The following is a 20,061-nucleotide window of genomic DNA, read 5'->3' as shown; positions in this document are numbered from 1 at the left end:
GAGGCTGAGGCAGGAGAATGGTGTGAACCCCGGGAGGCGGAGCCTGCAGTGAGCTGAGATCACGCCACTGCACTCCAACCTGGGCAACAGCAAGACTCTGTCTCAAAAAAAAAAAAAAAAAAAAAAAAAAATTATTTTTGGGCCAGGCACAGTGGCTTACACCTGTAATCCCAGCACTAATGGGAGGCCGAGGTGGTTGGATCACTTGAGGTCAGGAGTTCGAGACTAGCCTGGTCAACAAGGGGAAACCCATCTCTATTAAAAATACAAAAAAAAAACTAGCTGGGTGTAGTGGCAGGCACCTATAATCCCAGCTACTCAGGAGGCTGAGACAGGAAAATCGCTCAAACCCAGGAGCAGAGGTTGCAGTGAGCCAAGATCACACCATTGCACTCCATCCTAGGCAACAAGGGCGAAACTCCATCTCAAAAAAAAAAAAAAATTATTTTCACCTCTATACTTAAGCTTTTGATAACTTCAAATAATTTCAATAAACTAGTACTCAAGTTGACTACCAAAAATAAAGAATTTTTTAAGTAAGTGATAAGAAAGTATCCTGTAGAAATTCATTTTCCAGTCAATTTTAAATTTAACAAAACACATTATCTATATGTACACAATGGAATACTATTCAGGAATGAAAAATGAATGAACTCACGTCTTTTACACTAACACAGAACTGGAGACCTTCATCTTCAGTGGAACAACTCAGATTAGAAGCTCACACCTATAATCCCAACACTTTGAGAGGCCAAGGCAGGATGACTTCTTGACCCCAGGAGTTTGAGACCAGCCTGCACCACATGGTGAGACCCTGTCTCTAAAAATATTTATTTGAATTAGCTGGGTACAGTGACACCACCTGTGGTCTCAGCTGCTTGGGAGGCTGAGGTGAGAGAATCGCTTGAGCCCAGGAGGTCGAGGCTGCAGTGGGCCGTTTTTGCACCACTGCACTCCAGTCTGGACCACAGAGCGAAACCATTTCAAAAAGAAAAAGAAAAAAGAAAAAAAAAAGAACTCAGAAAGTCAAATACACATATTTTTACTATAAGTAGGGGCTAAATAATGTGTGTACACATGGACATAGAGTGTGGAATAACAGTCATTGAAGACTTAGAAGGCTAAGAGTAGTACAGTGAGGGATGAGAAATTACTTAACGGGTACAATGTACACTATTCAGGTGATGATTACACTAAAAGCCCAGATTTCACCACCATACAATATACCCACATAACAAAGCTGTACTTGTACCCCTTAAATTTACACAAATAAAAAAGTACATGTCATTTTTAAAGGAATATCAGTTCCTTAAATTTTAATTTACAAATTTATATCCCCAAAATATCTCACTGGGTTAAAAGTGCTTCCATCCTGTTTTGTAGTATGTTCCCCTATTTCCTTTCATTAAAGCTACTGTGAATTCCCAAATATGTATGTTTTTTTCTTCTTGGCCAACTTTGTCTAATAAAAAAATTTACAATTTTCTTATAGCTGACTTGCTCCATCTTATACCAGGTTAGCTCTGGAGTGTTTAAATAAGCATATGATGTGCCTCGACTTGAGACTGTATGGTATAGTTATCATACTCAAGAGTACATATTTTAAAGCTAGACAACCTAAATTTGCATCTCAGCTTACTAGGTGTGACTTCTCTGAGTCTCAGCTTCTCATCTGTAAAATGGGGGAGAATATCTGCCTTTTTAATCATTAAGATTAAAGCATGATAGTCTATATTAAGGCATTTAGCATTATGTCTAACATATAGTTAGTGCAAAAGAAATGGTAACTATAACATTTTATAGTCAAGTATCTCCCTTTAAGAGACCGCAGTATATTAGCATTAGCATATAGGAAAATCTCTCCAATTAATCTAATTCTAAATATATGAGTCAAAAAACTAAAGGCATAACTTTTCCCATTCATTCACTTATTTATTCCATAATTTTTTTTTTTTTTTTTTGAGACTGAGTCTTGCTCTGTCACCCAGGCTGGAGTGCAGTGGCACGATCTCGGCTCACTGCAACCTCCGCCTCCCAGGTTCAAGCGATTCTCCTGCTTCAGCCTCCCGAGTACCTGGGACTACAGGCAGGAACCACCATGCCTGGCTAATTTTTTATATGTTTAGTAGAGAGAGGGTTTCACCATATTGGCCAGGCTGGTCTCGAACTCCTAAGCTCAAGTGATCTGCCCACCTTGGCCTCCCAAAGTGCTGGGATTACAGGCATGGGCCACCGCGCCCAGCCTATTTATTTGACATAATAGTAATTATCATTGCCTGGAATTATGCTAAGTGCTTTACACAAATTATTTTCCTTAATCCTTATATCATGAAATCAATAATGTATAATCTCCATCTCATAGATTAAGAAATTAAGATTTGAGGAATCCAAATAACTTGCCCAATGTTACCATAGTGATCCATCACTGGTCATATTCCAGAGATGGTACTCTAAACCAGTACACTCTAGGCATACTGGATGCTATGGGGAAATAAAATTAATGACAGTCCCTGTCACAGTGTTAATAGTATAGCAATAGACATTAGACAACTCAGCAAGCTAGAATATATGATGGAATCTGATAATTATCATATAAGAGGCATAAAAACCCACAGAAGTGCAGAAACAGGCATAAATTTAAGTTTGAGTTAATTAAGGAAATGGTTCTTGGAAAGGCACAACTGAACTGGGCTTGGGCCAGGCATGGTGGCTCATGCCTATAATCCCAGCACTTTGGGAGGCCAAGGTGGGAGGATCGCTTGAGGTGAAGAGTTCAAGACCATCCCAGGTAACACAGTGAGACCCCCATCTCTACAAAAACTAAGTTTTTTTAAAAAATAGCCAGGCGTGATAGTGCAGGCCTGTAGTCCTAGCTACTCCGGAGCCTGAAGTAGGAGGATAGCCTGAGCCCAGGAGTTCAAGGCTGCAGTGAGCTATGATCGTGCCACTGCACTCCAGCCTAGGCAACAGAGCAAGATCCCATCTCAAAAAAAAAAAAAAAAGAACTGGACTTTGAAGAATAAGGTTTAGACAGGCAGAACCCAAGGGTGATTTACCAATACAAGCACACACGAACTAGGATGAAGCAGACCACATCAGCCAGATTCATAAATTACTGAAAACCCAAATGAAAGTTATTCATCAGGAAGGCATTATAACAGAATTCTAGTCTGGATCTTTGGAGCTACTCAATCTTATTCATAACCCATTCTCTGTGTTACCATACCCCCTTAATTTACTTTTCCATCCTCTGCCTTCCATCATCAGGCCTGGGAATCACCACCAAGATGTCAATCCCTATAGCCTATCACCTTCTTATTATCACACCTCATATAATTGAATTCTACCCCCTCATCTACATCTTCTCCATCTCTTCCCTAGTTTACCAAATTCTTTTCCAAAGTCAATACAGTTTCCTTAAATTTTGAATATTTTCCTTGAACTTCTCCTCCACCTTAGGTTAACTAAATCCTAGCTTTTTATTAGATATATTACTTTGTTAAAACTCTCCCACTTATAAAACAGAAGTAGAGATGAACAATCTCCATTGTTTCCTGGGGGAGGAAGACAAAAAAAAAATCTCCTTCCCCACCGCCACCATCTCCCATTAATATTCTAACTTTATTATAATAATTCCTCCTTTAAAATTAACATAAATTGTATACATTCCTGGCTGGGCACAGTGGCTCACACCTGTAATCCCAGCACTTTGGGAGGCCAAGGCAGGTGGATCATGATATCAAGAGATCAAGACCATCCTAGCCAACATGGTGAAACCCTGTCTCTACTAAAAATACAAAAATTAGCTGGGCATGGTGGCACTCACCTGTAGTCCTAGCTACTCAGGAGGCTGATGCAAGAGAATCACTTGAACCCAGGAGGCAGAGGTTGCAGTGAGCTGAGATCACGTCACTGCACTCCAGCCTGGCAACAGAGCGAGACTCCATCTCAAGAAAAAAAAAAAATTGGATATATTCCCTTTCCCATATTTATGACTGCCATCTACTGACCCAAGATCCTCTCCAACATGTCTAGAATACTCTGATTCTTGGTTCATAGTTTATGTATCATCAAAATTCACCATCATTCTGAAGCACTAAAACATCCATTAATCAACTCACTCAAAACAATGGACTCATCTTCATTTAATGGTACAAACTTCTACATATCTCCATTTCAGCAATATGCATTCAAGAATGGCTTTAAGGAGGCTGGGCGCAGTGGCTCACGTCTGTAATCCCAGCACTTTGGGAGGCCGAGGCAGGCAGATCACGAGGTCAGGAGATCAAGACCATCCTGGCTAACAGGGTGAAACCCCATCTCTACTAAAAATACAAAAAACAATTAGCCGGGCATGGTGACAGGCTCCTGTAGTCTCAGTTACTCAGGAGGCTGAAGTAGGAGAATGACAGGAACCCGGGAGGCGGAGTTTGCAGTGAGCCGAGAAAGTGCCACTGCACTCCAGCCTGGGGGACAGAGCGAGACTCCGCCCCCCCCCCCAAAAAAAAGAATGGCTTTAAGGAAAACTGTTCCTTATGGCTTTAAGGAAAACTCTCAAGTTCTCAAATGCAAACCTTTCATTCTATATACTGTCTTCCTCACTGCCACTAAATCCACTCTTTGCCCTTTTATCTTGCTACACCCTTTAAGTAAAATTAAACTCATTTTTCTTCCAAACTCTTGCTCTTGTACTGCTTGGCACTACTAAGTCACAAAGTATTAACAGCTCCAACTACTATAAAACTCACACTTGCTTTAACTAAGACTGCAAGAGTACTTAATATATATTCATCCCTAATTGACCTATCTTGCATTCCCAGTACCATTTAAAAGTCCCTTTCTCAAAAAATTACCTTATTATTTCATTTTAGAAGCCACAACTGCAGCATCTTTAGCTTCTCAAGATTTGTCTATATCTTTATCCATCTTTTCTCCTTTCCCTATATCTCACCAAACTGTTCCTTGATGTCATCCCTCTCTCCCATTTCTTCTGGGACCTCACTCCATTATCTCTTACCTGATATATATTCAATCTTTCCCTCTCCACCCCTTTCCCGCTCCCTACCAACCTGATTTAAGTCTCTCATATTCTTAAAAAAAACAAGCCTTTCTACCTGATTTCCTACTCGAGCTTGTTCTAGAAATCTTTCCTTCCCATCTCATTTTCTCAGGTTACTTTTGCTGCCCCATTTCCTCACTGCCACTCATTCCTCTAGCCTGTTGAAATCTGGCTTTTGTCTACTAGTCTACTAACCACTCTTACCATCAGTAAAAGTGGCCTCCTAATTGCCAAATCCAGTACCCTCATGCTACTTTAACTCTCTGAAAGGCTAACATATTTTTTACTCTCCTCCCTTTCTTCCCGAACCTGTCACAATCCTAATCGGCCTATCTAACTGCTTAGTAATATCTCTTCCTCCCCACTTTGAAATTAGTTGTATGTGATTTAAGACCTTCCTCACTCTATACTATTTTTGTGGGCAATCCCATTCATTCCAATGACTTCAACTAAGATCTCTGCAAATAATGCAGCTTTATAATAACTAATTGTTAAGTTCTCATCTCGAGCTTCAATTATCATTCATTACACTTTCAATGCAAAACAAACATCATCTGGACCTACTGAAAGATTTAAGAAAGTTATATCACCAGGGACACTAGTAGCAGTAAATGAAGTTAAAACTATCAATTTTGTAATTAGAGACCACATTTTGAATTCTGTTTCTTACTAGCTATTACTAATCTTTATCCTGCCCCTAAATCCCAGTTTTCTCATCTGCAAATGAAAAACAATTACCTTATAAAGCTTTTGAAAATATTGAAGTTTGTAAAGTTCTTAGCACAGTGTCTACTGCCTAAGTACTTAAAGAACGCATGCATCCTTAACTGCAAATGAGAGTGACACAGGCCTCCAAGAATGTTGCCTGAAGCAATCAGTTGAAAACTGGTTCAAATTTACTTGACGTTTCCTATTTTGATTCAAAAATCCACTTGAAAATTGCAGTCTATGATTCTAATTTATCTGTGCTGTATTTTTGTTAACACTTTTAATGGTCATTCTCCCTTGCTCCCACACACTTTATCATTCAACTTCAATGAACCTGTCTCTGATGCCAGCCATTTTTTAATGTGTATCACCATCTAACATACTGCTTTATAGTTATCAGTTATATGAGTTACAAATACATGTGTTTAGCTTAAACCAGCTGGAATTGGGTTTCTGCTACTTGCAACTGAAAAAGTTTTGAGCGGTACACTGTGAACATTTTACAGTTCTTCCTTGTTTAGCAGAAAGTTTAGGGCAGCCTAATATAGTCTCACAGATAAAACTTCAAATTTTGTGTTTTATCTTTCTACTGCTACCCACCCTCCTTCTACCTCTTCTTCCTGTTTTATTAATCAAACTCTTCTGTGTACTTAGGAAACTTTGATGACTATAAATGTCACTTCATGGCCAGGCGCGGTGGCTCACACCTGTAATTCCAGCACTTTGGGGGGCCGAGGCAGGTGGATCACCTGAGCTCAGGAGTTCAAGACCAGCCTGGCCAACATTGTGAAACCCCGTCTTTACTAAAAGTACAAAAATTAACTGGGCATGGTGACAGGCACCTGTAATCTCAGCTGCTAGGGAGGCTAAGGCAGGAGAATCGCTTGAACCTGGGAGGCAGAGGTGGTAGATTGCACCACTGCGCTCCAGCCTGGGCAACAGAGCGAGACTCCATCTCAAAAAAAAAAAAAAAAAAAAAAGTCACTTCATTTGGGTTCCAGTTAGCAACAACTTACAAGGAAATGGCAACTGCATGCATACAACCATTACACGGAATCTTTCAACCAGCTGATTTTTTATTTCTGAGAATTTATTCAGGAAATTAAATATACACTATTAAGAAAAGCAGAAGCATACTTAAAAATTAATCAGTGCACATCTTAAAACTAGAGGCATACTGGAGAACAGCTAGGTAACATTAGATTTGGGTATGGATTTTATTATACCTTACTTTTCAGAAAGGACAGCTCCAAAAGAGAGATCACGAGAAAAAGAAAACGCTCTCCAGGGATATAACTAACGTAAATATCAATGTCTTTTAAGGATTAACAGCTTTATTATCAAAATCCACTTCCCACAACTACTTACATCAAGTTACTGTGACAAATAAATAAATCTAAGTGCAATCAGGTAAAGGGGAATGTGACTTGTTTAAGTACAAGGCAAATATCTTACCTTCCCTCCTCAAAAATGTATTAAACCTAGATGAAATGCATTTACTTAAAAAAGACTGTGCATCTCAAACGAAGATATGATTATACCTAAAGTTCTGTGTTGGAAGCACGCAAATGACACCCGCTAAGCATTGTGCGTTTTCCTAATGTGTCCATTTTACTTAGAGGTTTGGTGGGGGGTGGAGACTATTAAAACACTCATCAGTTGGAGGCATACACCTACATGTATGTATAAATATACATGTATATGTCATTTATACATGTACTTTCAAAGGAAAAAACTATTATCTCCAGAATACCCACCAAGAACATCAATAACATTGGTTGCATATGAAAAGGGATTTCAGGTTTTCAACTGTTTCAAGCAGTGTCCCCAGAGATCCATAATCACTCTCCTTTGCAATTAAGGCAGAAAGCAGTTTGAGATGCACTGCCACAGGGCACTCCTAAATAAATTTTGAATTTTTTTTGTTTTTTTTTTTTTATTTTTGATACGGAGTCTCGCTCTGTTGCCCAGGCTGGAGTGCAGTGGTGCAATCTCGGCTAACTGCAAGCTCCGCCTCCTGGGTTCACGCCATTCTGCCTCAGCCTCCCGAGTAGCTGGGACTACAGGCGCCCGCCACCATACCCGGCTAATTTTTTGCATTTTTTAGTAGAGACGGGGTTTCACAATGTTAGCCAGGATGGTCTCGATCTCCTGACTTTGTGATCTGACCGCCTCGGCCTCCCAAAGTGCTGGGATTACAGGCGTGAGCCACCGCGCCCGGCCAATAAATTTGGAATTGTTAACACTGTCTCTGCAGAAATCAACGGTACCATAAGAAACAGAAAAATGAAATGAAATAATTGATTCATTGGGCGTTCGTTTGTGTACTGGACTGTAAGTATATGAGTCCTCGTCCTCTCCTCCTACCATCCATAGGACTTAACACAAGGACTTGAGGACCCCTTAATGGATGAAACGTTTGACAAAAACTTCTCGACTGGGAGGAGCTCTACCTCACGTCTTTATAACTCCACTTTCTTGTTTCCAAGACGTTGTTCACAAAACTGAAGATAGTCACTTAAAACAAAGTAACGTCCAAAACAAAAATATGCTGAAAATAAAAACACAACGAAAGCACGGCTTCAAATCCTTTGTTTGACTTTCCAATCACTTTTGGAAGACGCAGGGGAGGCTGGAAAAGAAAAAGGCTATTAGGCGGGCCTGTTCAGCAGAACGAGACCCGGCGAGGCATTGTATCAAAGAAAAGGAGTCTCCGTTCGCAAGCCCCACCTTTCCTCCCTAGCAGCAGCTACCTGCTGAGGGAAAGAGGAGGGAGAGGGGAAGGGACGCAAAGTCGAGAATCAAAGGAAGAGAGGAAAGTGGGGTCAGGCGCTGAGAAGCCGAAATGAAATTGGAACATTGGTGGAATTACGAGGAAGGCGTGGCAGAGAGTGACAAGCCAACCGGGGAGATCCATGGGCCGATGAGACGCAAGGAGGGTGTTCGCGGGAGGAGGGAAAAAATAAAAGGGGTTTTGAGGTGAAGAGCGCCCGAGGCTTCGATGACAGCTCGGACTGGGTCTTCGACTCGAGGGGCGGGGGCGACCCGGGAGCCTTCCATTGTGCGCGCCCCCTCCTCTCCCCGCCCCTGCCCTCGCGGCTTCGGGCCGCAACCCCAGCTGCCGCCTGCGCCTCCCGTTTGCCCCGGGTAGAAGACAATATGTTCAGCCCTTCTCCGACCCTTTCTCACCGGATGAAGATGGCCGTCGCCCGAGCTTTCTCTTGTCCATCTTCTCCCGCTGCTGAAATTTCAGTTGCAGGCGCTGTCACCTCAGGACCCCTCCGGCTTGGGAGAGGGAGGGGGAGGGGAAAAAAAAAAAAAAGCCAGCAAAGTGCGAAGCGCGCTTGCGCAAGAGCCGTCGCCTGCCCTTCGACCGGAAATCAGCTGCCCCTCCCACCTTCAACCGGAAAGCACTTCCTGGGACTTTTCACTGTGGGCTGCCTCTTCCAGCGTTTTTTTGGTGGCGTTTATTTCATGATCTGAGCCCCTCTGGGGAAGTGAACCACCTGAGTGCTCGATTTTAGCTTTGTTGACTTTGAAGATTAGATTGACAAAAATTAAAAGAGAAAAACAGGAACTCCTCCTGTTCACTGGATCTCGCGAGGTGGCCAAACAACTATGAAAACAACACGTTAGCGTTTGCAGTATTACATTCCTCACAGCCTCTCTTACATATTTGCCCCCAACGCCCTAACTCGAACTCAGAAACCAAAAGATTTTAAGATGGCAAAATTACCTAATAATAGCCTAGCTTTTAGTTTAGCGTTTGCTGTGGAAATATGTCAGCAGACGAGGAAAAATGTCTTAGGATTTATTTTTAAAATTCAAACTTGTGATTTTTAAAGTTCCTTAAAAGAAAAGCTAGAACTTAATTTTTCAATAACTGAAATGCTGATATGACAGAAAGTGGGTGGCTATAAACTGGAATTTGTTCAATTAACATTTACCACGATACTTAAGGGACTAGCCCAGTCCTGAATGAACTCAACGTCTGGTACTATTAGCCTGATTATCCCTAATGGTGCATATCTGAATAATTTTTAAATGAACGTGTAAGCTTTCATGACGATTTAATCACAAGTTTAACAAAATTCAGCACAGTGCTCTAAGCAAGGAAAATGTTTTTGGCATGTTCCAAGCCCGAAGGGACTCTGGAAATAGGGTTTGATTCCCAAGCTGGCCCCTTTATACCCCTAACCCCTATCCCTCCAACCCCCAACTCCCATCCTACGGGAGTCAATAAAGGGATCGGCCCAACTCGTCCACTATAGCAGTCCCCTTCATCGTGAGTCAAGCCTTCTTAATTATAATGTGTTCAGTCCCCAGGTAGAGGTAAGGCCCCAGGTGTTGTGGGGTGTTGGGCTTGGGGAAGTGTTCTACATGGCAGGAATGACTGCAAAGCAGAAATACTTTAAGTCTTGCTGGGATTAAAGTTCACTGTAAGGATTTCATTTTGTTGGTTTATTTGGTTAATTTCTGTTTAACAAAAACATTGCTTTCTGAAAAATAATTGAATTTTCAGTTTCCTCACAAATTAACTTTTTTTTTTTTTTTTTGAGACGGAGTCTCGCTCTGCTGCCCAGGCTGGAGTGCAGTGTCGCCATCGCAGCTTGCTGCAAGCTCCACCTCCTGGGTTCACGCCATTCTCCTGCCTCAGCCTCCCGAGTAGCTGGGACTATAGGCGCCCGCCACCACGCCCGGCTAATTTTTTGTATTTTTTAGTAGAGACAGGGTTTCACCGTGTTAGCCGGGATGGTCTCGATCTCCTGACCTCGTGATACGCCCGCCTCAGCCTCCCAAAGTGCTGGGATTACAGGCATGAGCCACCGCGCCCGGCCCAAATTAACTTTTTTAACTAAAGAACTTAACTGACTCTAAAGTCAAGCTGGGCCGGGCACAGTGGCTCAAGTCTGTAATCCCAGCACTTTGGGAGGCCGAGGCAGAATAGCTTGAGCCCAGACATTTAAGACCATCCTGGGCAACAAAGCAAGACCCCCCTCTCCACAAAAATATACAGGCCAGATGCAGGAGTTTGATACCAGCCTGGGCAATATAGTGAGACCTCCTCTCTACAAAAAAAATTTAAAACTAGCCACGCATGGTGGCGCATGCCTGTAGTCCCAGCTACTCAAGAGGCTAAGGCGGGAAGATCACTTAAGCCCATGGAGTTGAAGTTGCAGTGAGCCTTGATCAGGCCACTGCATTCCAGCCTGGGCGACAGAGCCAGACTGTCTCAAAAAAAAAAATGACCCAGGCATGGTGGAGCACACCTGTAGTTCCTGCTACTGGGGAAGATGAGATTTAAGGATTACTTGAGTCCAGGACTTTGAGGCTGCAGTGAGCTATGATCATTACATGGTACTCCAGCCTGGGTGACACAGAGATACCCTGTCTCAAAAAAAAAAATAAAAAATAAACTTCCCAGACGATTCTGTTGCATACTCCAATTTGGTAAAACCAACACTTAGTGACATCTGCTTTTTTCTTTTTCCTATCTCTAATATTCTTTTTTCTATGTGTCCTTGCCTCTGGTGGATTAAATACAGCTTTTTTGTTTCCTAGGGAGAGGTGAACAGTGGGGAGGAACATTATGTACTTTCATCTTATTTTGAAATTTCTACAGATATAATTTCACAACCACTATTATTTCCTACAATTTACTAAGTGAAATTGTAATACAGGCATTATTATTTTTCTGAAAAACTGCATAATTGCTTTCTGTGTTGGGAAAAGAAAAATGGTACTGCTTTTGTACCAAAACAGTATTCTTTCTTTAAAACATATTTTCTAGAGGTTTTTTTGTTTTGTTTTGCTTTCCTAAATATGAAAATAAATGCAAACTTACTCATTGTAAAAAAAAAAAAAAGTATCATTAGACATTTTTAAATCTTCTGAGTAAAAATATTCTCTATTCTGTGCTTATTAATGGCATGGTATATACAAAAGGACCTTCCTAAATATAAAAAAGGATTATAATTACTGTGTTAGATTATTACTCTGTAACCAGGGGATTTCCTAACTTCTCAGATTATAAAATTACCTTTTATAAAAGCTTACTAATCACCTATGAAAAATGTAAATATTGTTAAATGTAACCACTTTTGATCCTAGAAAGGAAAGGGGTTCCTTAAAAATCCAAATATGCTAATTAAAGTTATTTGCGTCTATGATTCTGGTGTCCCACCCACCCTCTTCTTTAAAGATAATCACACCTGACCTAGAGAAGTCAAATTAAGAGAGATCGAAAGTAGAATGGTGGTTGCTAGTGCCTAGGGTGAGGAGAATGGGGAGTTACTGTTGAATGAGTATAGAGTTACAGTTTTGTACAATGAAAAGCATTCTGTGGATGGATGTCAGTAATGGTTACACAACAATGTGAATGTACGTAATGCCTCTGAACTGCACACTTAAAAATGGTTAGAATGGTAAATTTTGTTATGTATATTTTCACAATTGTTTTTTATTTTAAGAAATAACCACACCTAGAACAAATCATTACAGCTGTGTCACCACCTAATCCAGGATACTGGAAAAGCCTAATTTCAAATTTTCTCTAATTCATATATGCTGTTCTCCTTTTTTAAAATTTTAGTCTACATAAAACGACTGGAGTACTTGACATAGGAAACAAAGTGCCTACCAAATGGCCTCACTAAATTTTTGGTAAATTAATGAAATAAAAAGTCAAATACTATGCATTTTTAAATCTTTGGTAAAAACTAATCTTGGGGTGGGAGGACGGTGAGCATTGTAAAACTACCTATCAGATACTATGCTTGCTACCTGGGTAATGAAATCATTTGTATACCAAACCCCAGTGACACAAAATTTACCCTTGTAACACATTTGCACGTTCCCCCGACCCTAAAATAAAAGTCAAAAAAGGGGAAAAAAAATCTTCTCTCAGGCTCCTGAGCTGCCTCAGCTACTTTGGGCATGCCACTTTACCTTTGAAAGCCTCAACTTCTCCATTTATAAAATAAACATGTTAGCTAAGAATATCAATAAGGTCCCTTCTAGCTCTAACAGTCTTATTCTTGAAGGTAAACTATTGAAGGAAACCAGAATGTCACCTCAAAATATGCCTTTTTTTTTTTTTTTTTTTTTTTTTTTTTTTTTTTTTTTTCTGAGACTGAGTTTTGCTCTTACTGCCCAGGCTGGAGTGCAATAGCACGATCTCAGCTCACTGCAACCTCCGCCTCCCAGATTCAGGTGATTCTCCTGCCTCAGCCTCCTGAGTAGCTGAGATTACAGGCGCCCGCCACTATGCCCGGCTAATTTTTGTATTTTTAGTAGAGACGAGGGTTCACCATGTTGGCCAGGTTGGTCTCGAACCCCTGACCTCGTGATCCACCTGCCTCAGACTACCAAAGTGCTGGGATTACAGGCGTGAGCTACTGCGCCAGACCAAAATATACCTCTTTTATATAAAAATTATTTTTGAGCTGAAGGCAATTAAGAAGCAGAAAATGGAGGGAAAGCTCTCTCTCTCCTCTTTTTTCTGCCTAAAAGGCAGGACATAAATTCTGTCTAGACTCTTACCAGCCCAGAAAGCCCTAGACGAATCTACAAACAAATCTTACTGTATTAGTTTCCTTCTGTAGATTTACATTCCCACAGTTTCTCACCCTTGGAAGCCTGAAACTCTTTCCTTTGTTCTTTCTTCTCTCCACAAATGTATTGTTCTTCGTTGAAGATACATAAGCCAGAGTTGTGAGCCACTGTTTTGAGTTACTCCGCATTTAGGTTTCTCTAAGGTGATGTGCGCTGCATGCATTAATAAACTTCTTTGTTTTTCTGTTGTTACAAGGGTTCATTCCAACTAAGAACTCATGAGGGTTAAGGAAATAATTATTTTTCCTCCCCTACACTATCTTATTCTAATCCATTCTTTGGAAAATTAAGCATAAAAATTGTTTGATTCTCTCCCTCTTTATTTTAATGAATCATGTTGAATTTGCTTGAGAGATGGTTTATCTTGATTTGCAAAAGACAAAGCATATATAAATTGATGGATATTCTCTAAGAATAATTCATAAACCTTTGACATTTATTACATTTAGAATTATAAAAGAAATCTCTATAATTTTTCAAAAGCTTTGCATCTTTCTCTTATGTATTAATATATTGCTAGAGAACTTTTAAAGTGTGCTTTACTTCTTTATGTGCTTGGAAAAAATTGTAAAATTCTAACAATATTTAAGTGCCTACTGTGCACCAGACACTATTCCAAGAACTAGAGATACAGTAGTGAACAAAACAAAGTCCCTGTTTCTACTGTCATGGAACTTACATTCTAATGGAGAGAAGTAGACACTAAGCAAACATACGTCAGTTGGTAATAAGTGCCAAAAAAAAAAAAGGAAGGGAGAGAGTTGCTCTTTCAGATAGACTGCTCAAAGAAAATCACTCTGATGAGATAAAAAGTGGGCAGAAACTTTAAAATAAAAGCCCTATAGATATCTATAATGGGGAGGAATATTCCAGGCTGTGGGCATAGCAAGAGTGAATACCCTTAAAACAGGAGCTTGCTTCACAAATTGACAGCAAAGCAGACCAGGTGCGACTATGGTGAAGTAAACAAGAGAGTGGTAGGCAATGACACCTGAGAAAGAGCTAAGACCCAGATCACGTAACTAGATAAGTAAGCCAGTGAGTGAGTGGTAGGAAATGACACCTGAGAAACAGCTAAGACCCGGATCATATAACTGGATGAGTAAGCCAGTGAGAGAGTGGTAGGAAATGACATCGGAGAGCTAAGGGCCATGTGAGACCTTGTCGGCCATGGTAATAACTTAGTTTTCATTCTGAGTGAGAAGGGAGACCATTGAGAATTTTAGTAAGCCTATGCATCTAGACTGTGAACTTCACAGGTCTCAGTTCACTACAACCCCCTTGGGTAGGGCAGGGTAACTAGAGTGGGCTAGAGTTGGGTATTTCCCTTCCCCCAAGTCAGTTAGGCTCTGATAAAACCCCAGCAGGTTAGCTTCTGATTAAATAGCTTCTCCTGAGGGCAGACCTTGTTAAGAAGAACAAAACGCTCTGGCGTATTTCAAAATGGCTGCTTTTCCCCACCCACTACCAGAGGCGTGGATAGTCGCCCTGAGGACATGTGAGAGCTCCAGGAGCTTAAAAAAAATTGGGGAGCAGGGAAGAGGGAATGGCTAGGTACCTCTGACTTGTCCACACTGATCCTTCAGGTTTACCTATCCTGGTACTTGTTCCATTGGAGGCTTCAGCAGCTAGTTTCTGCTCTGGTAAGTTGTGATTTTCTACATTCACCTGCTTTCAGTCCCTCCAATTTTGGAGGTGGTAGTATGCCCAGTAACCTTACTTATTTTATGGATCTTATGAAGAAGAGCTGTTGATTTTTGGTTTGTCTAGCTTTTTACTTGTTCTTAGGACTGAGTAGCAACTTCCAAGATTTTTACATGCCAGTCTGGAAACAAGAAGTCAACAAACATCACCATTGAAAATTTTGAACAAGGTTGTGACATCCCATTAGATTGTTTCACCACGGCCTCAATGTAAAACATTCTTGGATTTGCTGGGCGCGGTAGCTCATGCCTGTAATCCCAGCACTTTGGGAGGCCGTGGCAGGTGGATCGCCTGAGGTCAGGAGTTCGAGACCAGGCTGGCCAACATGGTGAAACCCTCTCTCTACTAAAAATAGAAAAAATTAGCCACGCTTGGTGGCACATGTCTGTAATCCCAGCTACTTGAGAGGCTGAGGCAGGAGAATAGCTTGAACCTGGGAGGCGGAGGTTGCAGTGAGCCAAGGTCATGCCATTGCACCCCAGCCTGGGGAACAGAGCGAGACTCTGTCTAAAAAAAAAAAATTCTTGGATTTTTGGACCGTGGATTTTTGCCGTGAATTGCATCCATTTTCAAGGCCTTTTTTTTTTTTTTATTATTTTAAGGATAGTTAAGTCTGTCAATTATTTACACTTTAGAAAAAGTAAATTAATTACATAATAACATCTGAGAGAGAGGCTGGGCATGGTGACTCACACCTGTAATCCCAGTGCTTTGGAAAGCCAAGGCAGGAGGATCACTTGAGCCCAGGAGTTTCAAACCAGTCTAGGCAACATAGTGAGATCCCATCTCTAAAAAAAATTTGTATTAATTAGCCAGGCACGGTGGCATGTGCCTGTAGTCCTAGCTACTTGGGAGGCTCAGGGGGTACTTGCTTGGATGTCTTAAATCTCTTTTAATATTTTTTTTTTCCCTAAGATAAGAAGGTCAAGGCTGCAGTGAACTGTTATCACACCACCACACTCCATCCTGGGTGAAAGAGTCAGACCCTGTCTCTCAAAAATAACACCTGAGATCAGCAAAGACTAGAAGCATTTTTAATAGAAAAGGAAGGAATGGAGAGCAGTGTGGATAGTGCTTTGGACAACCAAAAACCTTTATAAAGTACCTGTTGGGTGAGAGGGGTTAGAGAATAAGATTTAGAAAGTGAGAAGGGAGTTAAGAAATCTTAGACCAGCTTATTGAAGTGGGGAAAAAAATTAAAAATTTAAAAAGATTTGGCCAGGTGTGGTGGTTCATGCCTGTAATCCTAACACTTTGGGAGGCCGAGGCAGGTGGATTGCCTGAGCTCAGGAGTTCAAGACCAGTCTGGCAACACGGTGAAAGCCCATCTCTACTAAAATACAAAAAGATTAGCTGGGTGTGGTGGCGCGGGCCTGTAATCCTAGCTACTTGGGAGGCTGAGACAGGAGAATTGCTTGAATCTGGGAGGTGGAGGTTGCAGTGAGCCGAGATCACACCACTGCACTGCAGCTTGGGCGACAGATGAGACTCCATCTCAAAAAAAAAAAAAAAAAAAAATTAAAAGAGACTTAAGACATCCAAGCAAGCACCATTTGAATTTTGCCTTAGGCCTAATAGCAACTCGAGTTGCACTGAAAATCATTTTGAGTGCAACTTATTGGAAGTAGGTTGTAGCTTGCCAGTGTCAGTGTTAAGCAATTAAGAAGGCAGAGTGTTAATATATCTGTTAAGAATGTGCATTTGAGAGTCAGCCTCATACGCTATCATTTCTTTGGTAGTTGTTTGGCTTTAGGGAAAGCCACTTAACCTTTCAAAGCCTTTTTTCCCCCGCTTTAAGCTCTACCTACAGGAACTAAGTTAACTTCTCATCTAGCCTATTTTTTTCCTTCTTAGACATCAGAATAACTGTATCTTTTAGTATTCGCTGAATTGATCATAATCTCCATTGCCTGACTCACATTTCACTCCCGCTTCTATCTTCTGCCGTTCATTTAACAGCAAAAGTTATTAAATAACTTCTGTAGAAATAAATGAAGACCAACCAAATGAGAAAAGCCTATTTATTCTGAACCTGCTGTAGCAAGGGAGTCCACCACTATCACTTGCATTTTGGCTGAGACTCAAGGCAGGCAGAAGAGTAGGAGAGCTGTACAGTGGGGAAAAAAAGTGAAGACTTCACATTTGCCCTGATTGCAAGTTGTCATGGGGAAGCTGTAGGTAAGCTAACTAGAAATGGGGACATCTTGCGTGATTGGCTAGGGGTACATGTTTGGCTCTCTCTGGTTGGTCTCAAGTTGGAAATAGAGACAAAATTAGGAAAGTTGTCAGTTATTAATGAAGTTCTTGCCCTTTGGCACCAATTATTATAGAAGTTACTGGTTAGTTTCCTGAATTTTCACTAGTGATAGAAATCTGGTTTCCTGCCAGTCTTACTTATACCAAACTGACTTCCTGAGTTGTTTATTGTAAATGAGGGGTTGGCTTCCTGGGCAGGTTGCTGCAGGTTGTGTGTCAAAAAAATCCATATTTACATATGGTCTCTCCATTGTCCCTTCATATATTCAGTCTTTCACTGCTTTGAATCATTCACAATTGTTTCGAATTGACGTCTTTACCATAGGTTAGAAGGTTAATGTCTTTCTGACATGCTTAATTTAGCAACATGTGCCATAGGAAGAATTTGGCAAGCTGAAATTTTCATTTTACTTTTGCTAGCACTTATATACTATTACTCTTTTAACTTTCAGTGGTTACCAATGACACAGGAGCTGAGCTTCCAAAAATTTATTGAACAATCTGACTTACTAGGAGAACTTAAATATGACTTCAATGAAAAAGCTGAATTCAGACACACTGAGACACAAAGGCCTTTTGTCTTTAACTATTATGAAAATGTCCTTGAGAAAAATAGCATGCGCTACCAGGCCCTTGGCCATTTGCTTGAACAATACATTTATGAGCTTTTGGAGAAAGTGTGCAAATTAGAAAAAGTATATATCCCACCTGAGGCTGATAAAGAAGAACAAAGAAGCTTCTTTTTCATGAGCGAGAAAGCATTAACAAATCACCATTCTGCTCTTCTTGTCCTTCTTCAAGACCATGGGGTCTTTCGAGCCGGTCAGTGGAGTCAGCAGGCAATAATACATCATGGTCTCCAACATGGAAGTCAGATACCATGTATTCAAATGGCTATGCAGGCACATTATGATGTAATTGTGCTAAACCCCAATGATAATTTTGTGGAACTAAAGATGGAAAAAGAGTGGAAAGGCCTTTTAACACAAAATATTGAGCCTTCTCTAAAAATGGTTCAAGGTGGGAGCTTTTTCTCTCTCCAGAATCCTCCCAAATGCATTCCAAAAAGATGCAGCAACACCCCTGAAGAACACATGGCTTACATATGGGATTACTTCATTTCAAAGACTGAAGACAAGGATATTGCCTTCATTGTACATGGTTATGGAGGCTTGGTTTTTATGGACTTGCTTGTTCGTAGAAGGTGGGAAGTGATGAGCAAAGTATATGCTGTTGCACTTATTGACTCTGAACATCATGTAGGACACCAGCTGGGAAGTGATGTACAATTATTAGCATGGATAAAGCACCACTGCCGTGAATGGGTGACAAGTCCTAAGCCTTTGGATAAACCTACAGCTACTGTTTTCAAAAAGGAATTTCCTATGGTTTCTGCTGGTACAGAAAAGTACAGCTTAGCCCCTTCCTCTAGCCTTCAGTCAATTTTTAAGTACTTTAAAAAAGCTTTAAAAGCCAGAACAACCATTAATTTCTCCCGAATGCCAATAGTGACTAGAAGCTCCACCAAAAGAAAGCAAAGTGCTTAAACTACTTTTGTCATCTAAGTTTTTTTTGTCCTTCTGCAACTTTGCTAATATAGATTCTGGAAGAAAAAAAAACACTTTCAACTCACACACAATATGATGTTCTGGCTTGAGGTTTGATTTGTTAGTTTTTATTATTTTGTTTTTATGAGGCAGGGTCTGACTTTGCTGCCCAGGGTGGTATGGAAATCTGGCCTCAAGCGAACCTCCCACCTCACCCTCCCAAAGTGCTGAGATTATAGGCATTAGCCACTGCACATGGCCATGGCCAGGTTCTGCATATGGCCAGGTTTGTTGTTGTTGTTGTTGTTGTTGTTTTTTTTGGAGGAGGAGGAGTCTCACTCTGTCGCCCAGGCTGGAGTGCAATGGCACGACCTCAGCTCACTGCAACCTCCGCCTCCCAGTTTCAAGCAATTCTCCTGCCTCAGCCTCCCAAGTAGCTGGGACTACAGGCACGTGCCACCACGGCCAGCTAATTTTTGTATTTTTACTAGAGACGGGGTTTCGCCATGTTCACCAGGCTGGTCTAGAACTCCTGACCTCAGGTGATCCACCCACCTCGGCCTCCCAAAGTGCTAGGCTTATAGGCATAAGCCACTGCACCTGGCCATTTTGTTGCTTTTTTGAAAAGTGAACATATTCTCTCTTATAGCCTATTGATGAACTGGGAATTCAGTGTCATCGTTAATATTTTACAGTGTTAAGTGTGAAGATCTTTCTTTTAAAAAGCTATGGTTTGATATAATGACAACAAAATGGCAATTGATAAAAATTAGATATTGAATCAATCTTTGATTTCTATAATATTAATACCATAGTAAAATTACAAGCGAACATAAAAATTAAACATCATAAGCAAACTGCATTCTTTGTATGTTTGTTTTTTGTTAAAATTTGTTGTACTCCCTGTTCACCAGGTCTGAAGAAAAAAAAATTTTTTAATAAATTTCTTGGTCTTGTGCGTGTGTTCACTCATATCTTCAACTAATATCTGAGTGCTTGCTATGTGCCAGTCAAGACTAGGTGTTTGGGACACCATAGCAAACAACCCCAACATTGCCTTTCTCTTTACAGAGTTTACAATGGCCAAGAAATTACAAATGTGAAGAGTGTTAAATAGTAAAGGAGACTGGGCACGGTGTCTCATGCCTGTAATCCCAGCACTTTGGGAGGCTG

The 20,061-nt window shown here is 40.8% G+C and overlaps 2 protein-coding genes across 11 annotated transcripts in view; one reads left to right on the top strand and one right to left on the bottom strand.

Annotated features, from left to right (window-relative positions):
- SENP7 (SUMO specific peptidase 7) overlaps positions 1 to 9,142 on the bottom strand; it is a 182,446-nt gene extending 173,304 nt beyond the window's left edge. For 4 of the 10 annotated variants that reach the window (XM_012501064.2, XM_030801553.1, XM_030801554.1 and 1 more), the window contains exon 1: positions 8,957 to 9,069. In XM_012501064.2, coding sequence (XP_012356518.2) covers positions 8,957 to 8,996 — 40 coding nt within the window. In that variant the 5' untranslated portion in view covers positions 8,997 to 9,069. Of the gene's footprint in view, positions 1 to 8,956 lie in introns of all 10 variants that reach the window. The other 6 variants (XM_003261746.4, XM_003261748.3, XM_003261745.4 and 3 more) reach the window with 5 other exon arrangements.
- Positions 9,143 to 17,802: 8,660 nt separating this feature from the next.
- Positions 17,803 to 18,888, top strand: LOC100586367 (putative protein FAM172B). Its single transcript, XM_003261883.2, has one exon. It carries the CDS (start codon positions 17,803 to 17,805, stop codon positions 18,886 to 18,888), a length of 1,086 nt encoding a protein of 361 aa, XP_003261931.1.
- The last annotated feature ends 1,173 nt before the right edge of the window (positions 18,889 to 20,061 follow it).

Source organism: Nomascus leucogenys, chromosome 21, assembly GCF_006542625.1.
Source record: "Nomascus leucogenys isolate Asia chromosome 21, Asia_NLE_v1, whole genome shotgun sequence".
Classification (NCBI taxonomy): domain Eukaryota; kingdom Metazoa; phylum Chordata; class Mammalia; order Primates; family Hylobatidae; genus Nomascus; species Nomascus leucogenys.
The sequence above is the reverse complement of the archived record's forward strand: the minus strand, read 5'-3'. Positions and strand labels throughout refer to the sequence as shown.

Coding starts and splice junctions, on each gene's coding strand:
- LOC100586367 (XM_003261883.2), top strand. CDS start 17,803: ATGACACAGGAGCTGAGCTTCCAAAAATTTATTGAACAATCTGACTTA.